This window comes from Octodon degus, unplaced genomic scaffold, assembly GCF_000260255.1.
Source record: "Octodon degus isolate 3935 unplaced genomic scaffold, OctDeg1.0 scaffold00035, whole genome shotgun sequence".
Taxonomy (NCBI): Eukaryota; Metazoa; Chordata; class Mammalia; order Rodentia; family Octodontidae; genus Octodon; species Octodon degus.
In genome coordinates, this window is record NW_004524611.1 from 3,707,074 (window position 1) to 3,713,896 (window position 6,823).

Below are 6,823 nucleotides of genomic sequence, written 5' to 3' on the forward strand. Positions count from 1 at the left end.
GCTAAGCTTGTTCTAAGTAGGTGCTTTAGACCACTGAGCCATCTCACCAGCCCCCATTATATTCTTTTAATCCAGGATTTTTTAAAAAATATATTTGGGGGGCTGGAGAGATGGCTCAGTGGTCTAAAGCACCTACCTAGAACAAGCTCAGCAAAGCACAGGGACTGCGGTTCGATCCCCCAGCACCACATGCCAGCCAGCCCCGCCCCCTGGTGGGCTGAGCTGCCCACACACACACACACACACACACACAGAATATTCACAGTGTGTAGACACGTAATGACTTGATAAACTTCTCACAAAATTGCGTTCCTCTCATCTCCCACCGCGGACAGCAGGAGAGTAAGGAATCCAACGCATTCCCTTGTCCTCAAAATGATGCTTTAATAAAAGTGTCCTTGAGTCCATGGAGAGAGTAGAAGCTGGGTCTCGGCACCGAGCCCACTGCAAGCACTGCAGCTGAAAGCCACCCAGAGTCCCCGGACTGGGCCCGCCACCTGTCTGTCCCTGCCACTGCTGAGGACAGGCCGTATGGGACCACAGCGGCACCATGGCAAGGCAGAGGCAAGGGCTGTTGATTGCAAATGATGAGTTCCAGCATTTAATTGGCGTATACTGAAAAGCCGAGCACAGCAAGCATCACGATGGGAGAGTGTGGAATGGAAGTTATATAAGATCCAGTGGAGCTGAGGGATCCAGTCCCAACGAAGGAAGCAGTGGGCCATGGTCAACGCTGTTTAAGAAAGTGAGAGCGGGCCTGGCTCTAGCTCAGTTCTTTGGGGCTGGTGAGATGGCTCAGTGGTCTAAAGCACCTACTTGGAACAAGCTTGGCAAAGCACAGGGACCGCGGTTCAATCCCCCAGCACCATATGCCAGCCAGCCCTGCCCCCAGGTGGGCTGAGCTGGCCAAACACACATACGTACACACACAAAATAAATAAATAAATAAATAAATAAATAAATAAATAAATGTTTAAAAAAAAAAAGTGAGAGCCAGCCAAATAGCTTAGTGGATTCAAGTGCCTGCAAGCAGGCACAGGGGTCTAACGCTGGGACAACTTAGCTGGCCTGGTGCTGACAGCCTGCAGCCTGCAGGGCGCTGTGCCAAGTGAGCTGTAAGGGTCAATGCGGATCTCACTGGGTGAAGCGTCAGAGGGACTGGGACCTGGACACAGAGCAGCCCGGAGATGCTTTTCCTCTCCCTGTCACCCTCCCCCCCCCCCCGTCAGGTTCTCTTTCGAGCTCCCAAAATGCGAGAGTTGGACAATCCCCAGGGAAGGATGCCGCGCGACTGGGGGCCTGCACATGCAGGAGGGGCCTGGGCTGGGAGAGGTGTCCAGAATCGCCGCTAGGACCTTCCAAGGTCTAAGTGACCATCGAGGCGCAAGTTAGGTGCTGGCTGGACTCAGCCCCAGCGGGCCCACCTCAGCATTCCTGCACCCTACCTGCATGCTTCTCCTGGCACCCAGAGGTGGACGTGGACTGCAGTGACCAGAGGTGGTGGTAGGGCTCCTGCAGACGTGGGCAGGCGGGCGTGGCCCAGGGCTCTGTGGGTGACCACGGCTGGTCACTGCTCCTAGGATCCTGGGGCAGGGGCGACCTCTTCTAAGCTCCTGTCCTCTGACCTCTGTTTGCCCTGTTTGGGCTCCATGCACCCCAGGGTCCCTCTGCTCCCCCCCTCTCTCCTTATTAATACTGCCCCTCATAAGGCATTAAGTCAGAGCCTAGACTGGATCTGGGCATGTGCCCGTGAGCCTACATGCATGTTAGTGCATGTGGGTGTGCACAGCATACATATGTGAGTATGTGAACATGCAGAGCTATGTGTCTGTGTGTGCCTGGCTGCACACATGTGAGTATACATATGTGTTAGGCTCATGCATGTGTAAGAGCATGTGTGTGAGGTGTGTCTGTGCCAGGGTGCGTGTGAATATATGTGATTGTGCAAGACGGCACAGGCTGAGAGGACGGGGTGTGGGCTTCGGGGCATGGGAGGGAGAGGATGGCCGACGCTCGGGCTGGCAGATGCGTCCTGGAGTACAGGAACGTGACTGTCGGGGTGCAGCAGGACACGCTGGGTGCTGAACGTTGGCAACTGCTCACCTGCAGGCCGAGGAAGTTCCAGGTACCTCTGGGGCGCTGCCAGGCCCCAGTCGCCTTCACAGGGTATCCAGCCAGGGTCCTGGTATGATCCACAGAGGAAGGGTGTGATGTCGTGGAGAAAGAGCCCCCGTTAGGCGGGCAGCACTCAGAATGACTTATCTATCTTTTTTTCCAGGCCAGATTTCGCATGCCCCGAGAACAGCTGGAACTTCTGAAGTGAGTGAGATCCGCGCCCCGCGCCCCACTGTGCTGTGGCCCCAAATGCCCGGATGACTTTGGAGAATTAAAAACTAAAACTTGTTCTCCTCAGCCTTGAGCTTCACCTCTTCACACAAGCAAGAGCCCTTTCCTAGGGCTTTCTCTGTCGGCCACCAACATCTGTACTATCTGTATTTTTTTTCCTTTTTTTTAGTACCAGGTGAACCTAAGGTCTTCACACTACCCTATATCCCCGGCCCCTCTTTATTTTTTATTTTGAGGTGGCATATTGCTAAGCCCCTAAATTGTTCCGGCTGGGCTCGACTTTGCCGTCCTCCTGCCTCAGCCTCCCAGAGTGCTAGGAATATAGCTGGACATCACCACATCTGGTGATTCTTTTCTTTAGCCTAAGCGTACATACTTTTCTATCAAAACAATTATGTTCTTATTGCTTTATGAAGTTATTGGCCCTTTTACATATTCCTATGTCCAAGTATCTTTCTCTAAGGAAATACACACTTGATTTACTTTCTGTGTTAATCATGATCACAAAAAAACGGAAAACAACTATTTTTAGGTGAGAAAAAGGAACCAGAGTTCAAATACGTTGGAGTCTACTCATGTGTTAATGGAGCTACAAAGCTATAAAAGTAATTCTGAAATGTATTTCATTTTCAGGGTGTACTAGGACACGCAGCGACAATAGGATAGTGTTGTATTACTTTTGAATGAAATGATATGTACCAGATCATACTGAAATTCATAGTGTTGATTTCTTTGAAACGTTTGTGTTTTCCCACCTTTAAAAACATGTCGCTTGGGCTGGTGAGATGGCTCAGTGGTCTAAAGCACCTACTTAGAACAAGTTGAGTCAAAGCACAGGGACCGCGGTTCAATCCCCAGCACCACATGCCAGCCAGCCCCGCCCCCTGGTGGGCTGAGCTGGCCACACACACACACACACACACACACACAAATAAATAAATAAAATTAAAAAAAAAAACATGTCGCTTTAAAATCTAGGAGAGGAAACTATAGTTGTGTGTGTGTGAGAGTGTGTGTGTGTGTGTGTGTGTGTGTGTGTGTGTGTGCACAGGGTCTCAAAACAGCTCAAACTTGTCGTGATCCTCCTGTTTTCTGCCTCCCCAGCGCAGGGATTACAGGTGTGTACCACCACACCCAGACTCCATCTGGGCCTCCGCGTGCCCAGGGGTGGGGCTGGCACGGCATGCGGTGCCAAGGATTGAGCCCTGGCCCCTGCGATTGCCTAAGCAAGCCCTTTAGTCTGCTTAGTTGACTCTGCCAGCCCTAGGAGAAAAAAGTTTTGGTTTTTTTCCCAGTGTGAGAAAATACCTGTTAGTTCAACATTGTCTTAGTCCCTCTGTCAGTGGTCCTTAAACTGCAGAGTAATAAACTGAATTCTTGGAAGGTGAAATCTTGCACATTCAGGTTACAAAACCAGCAGAAGGTAGCTGGTTCCCAGCAGGGCGCAGGGTCTTCCACAAACTCCAGGCCCACGTCCTGTTTCACACTTAGAATGCAAGTTTTGCCTATTATTCCCCTTTGTGTGACATTTGGGGACTTAAGGCTCACAGACCAGACATGAGATCACCGAGCTGAGTGACAAGGAGGGTAGACCAAGTCATGTCCCCTACCCACTGCAGAGCTAGCTAAGCACGTGGGCACCACAGAAGGTGCCACCTCCCGTTCTTGCAGCTCTTTTATGGTGCCTGTGACACTGACCACACCCTACTCTCCCTGGGGAATGGGTCTGCCCCAGAGTAGCGCACAAGCACCCCTTCCATTGGCAGTGCAAAGCCCAACTCAGCTCTGACTGGGAGAGTGTCCCGTGTCCTCTCTGACACTGTGCTCCTCCGTGTGCAGGAAGGAAAGCCAGACCCTGGAGAACAATTTTCGCGAGATTCTATTTTTGATTGAGCAAATGGACATGCTGAAGGCGTTGCTCAGGGACATGAAGGACGGCATGTATGATGACAGTGGGAGTGGCCCCAGGGATGTCACCCAGGATCAGGACAGCATTGAGTTGCCAGACGAGGCAAGGCGGCCTGGGGGGCAGCAGGTGATGGGGCTTGGTACTTCCTGGGTGCTGCTCCCCTCCTTTCTCAGGTGCCCCCGACATTAGGCTGTGACGTTTGCTTTCCATCCCTCAAGCTTGTCCAGTGTTGTATCAGGGTTTGCAGGGAAACCATTTAATACAAGACACAAAGCTTATAGGGTTATTTTATCACCAAAGGGCCAAGTTGAAAAGAGTGCAGGAGATCTGTCCACACACTAAAGACCTAAAGAAGCCAGCTGAGGGCCTGGATCCCACGGTCACGTGCTGCACAGGTCCAGCTGAAGACCCAGAGCCCATGGCAATGCCCCCCAAGAGTCCAACTGGAGGCCAAGAGCCCACGGTGATGTCTCGCGTGAGTCTGTATCAAGGATCTGTGCTGGGCAGGCCCAAAGGTCAGTGGCGGAAGCCAGAAAGTCTGTGCCAGCAGGAGGGAGGGTCTGTGCCCGCAGGCCGAGGGATCTGCCCTGGAGCCAGGAGTGATGCTTAAAGTAAGGACCAGAGCTTCCTGGAAGGTGCCACAGCCGTCCTCAGCGACAGCGAGGTCCTGAGCTCCCCTGACAAAGCAGCCTCGTTCCTATGAGGAAGGCCAACGCAACAAGCTTCTCCAGGAGACTGAGCAGGGCATCATCTTCTCCTCCAGAGCCAAGAAGCAACACTCAGAGGACCCAAAGCTCCTCCAAAGTGGTCCACAGCCGTTTTCTGTGACAAGGGGATCCTGAGCTCCTCCAATGATGAGAGCAAGTGCATTTGTACCAGGAAAACCAGCATGACAAGCTCCTCCGGGAGAACCAACAGCATACCATCTCTCCCCAGTTCTCCTTTTATGCTGGCGGCAGCATTCCTTGGGCAGGCTTCCACACCCACTTCAGCTGGGTGTTCCAAGCTGTCATTCCGCCAAGCCCGGAAAACTGAACCTGCCACTGCTGCTGTCGTGAAGGCTTGGCGTATCAGTGGGACCTCCTTCCCACCCACATAAACCACGGTTCTGTTTCATTTCCCAGGACCAAACAAAAGCGAATGCCCACTAGTGAGGTGGCGGTCTCTGAGCATCTATCCGCAGCCACTGACACAGCTGGGGATTGTAGTCCCTGCGTTCATAGCAGGCGCCTTGGGGCCGTGGGCTCCAGGGTCAGGCAAAATAGTGAGCAAACCCAGGGAGCTGAACAGGGTCTGGTGGCTCTTGCCTTGAATCCCAGCACTCTGCAAAGCTGAGGTAGGAAGCGGGCAAGCCTGAGCCCGGCCTGGGCAGCTCACCAAGTTAGCAAGACTGTCTCAAAAGGTTAAAAAATGTAAAAGCCTGGGGATGTAACTTGGGGCAAAGACCCTGGGTTTAATCCTCAGTGGTAGCAAAACAAAAACAAGAAAACAAACCAACCAGGGAGCTCAGGACTGCCCCTCTCTCTTGCAGCCACCAGCACCTCAGTGCCTGTCCTTTCTGCAAGGCCCATGTGTTGAATGCACACAAATCTGACACTGATTGCCCACTATCTTCTGGGACCTGTTTTCTACCTCGGCATGGTTTTGTGAGAGGCAAACTGCTCCGCCTGCTGGGGATGCTCACTCATTTTGGAGCCACACCCTGCAGAGTCCGTGGTTAATTGGAGCAGATGAAAACTTGCAGACATAAGCAGTCGTGTGGTCTTGGTGCACTGCCAAGCTTCACAAATACCTGCAGCATGCTCGAGTTCCACAACTACAGCAAACATGCAGAGAGCAAGCGGCGCAGTGGCTAGGGCTTCGGAGGGACCCACGTCCGTCTGGCCCCTGCGAGCCCCTGAACCCATTTTGGCTTTCCTGGCTTCCTCGACCAGAGAAGGCCCTGCCTACAGGGCTGTGAAGGTGACCTTCCAGGTCTGTGGGTGCACAGTGTGCAGCTGTGGGAGCTCAAACCATGGTTATTTTGCAGATTAGGATAAATCCATACAGTGAATAATCAAAACCCAAGCTGGGTAGAGATTGATCTGTTCTTACAATCCATACAGGAAATGCTCCGCCTGGTGCATTATGTGCTTAAAAAGCTGAGAGAGGACCAGGTGCAGATGGCTGACTACGCCCTGAAGTCGGCGGGTGAGTGTGTGCAGGACGCTGGAAAGAAAAGACTCGAGTAGGAAAGCAAGAGAAAGGGAAAGGAAGGAACTCCCCCAGGGCCTCGTGCTTCCCTAAGTTCTTTATCCTGCTGATAATTTTGGAGGGGAGAAATAGCAAGGAAGAGTTGAAAGTGGTCACCCTTGAGTGCTGTCCAAATCTTGGTGCACACGCTGCAGCTTAATGTGTGTCTGTGGGGACCCCCGAGGAGGCTGAGATGACTGCCGGATGGCATGGAAGGTAGAAAATCTTTTTTTTTTTTTTTTTGTGGACCTGGGGATTGAACTCAGGCCCTTGAGCTTGCCAGGGAAGCGCTTATTCTGCTGAGCCATCTCCCCAGCCCTGAAAAAAAATTTTTTT

At 52.3% G+C, this 6,823-nt stretch overlaps 1 protein-coding gene across 1 annotated transcript in view; it reads left to right on the forward strand.

The window, feature by feature from the left end:
- The window catches only part of Sun3 (Sad1 and UNC84 domain containing 3), a 21,474-nt gene that overhangs the window by 7,088 nt on the left and 7,563 nt on the right, over nucleotides 1-6,823 (forward strand). Inside the window, exons 4-6 of the mRNA XM_004630533.2 lie at nucleotides 2,279-2,319; nucleotides 4,186-4,357; nucleotides 6,361-6,445. Coding sequence (XP_004630590.1) covers nucleotides 2,279-2,319; nucleotides 4,186-4,357; nucleotides 6,361-6,445 — 298 coding nt within the window. The remainder of the gene's footprint in view (nucleotides 1-2,278; nucleotides 2,320-4,185; nucleotides 4,358-6,360; nucleotides 6,446-6,823) is intronic.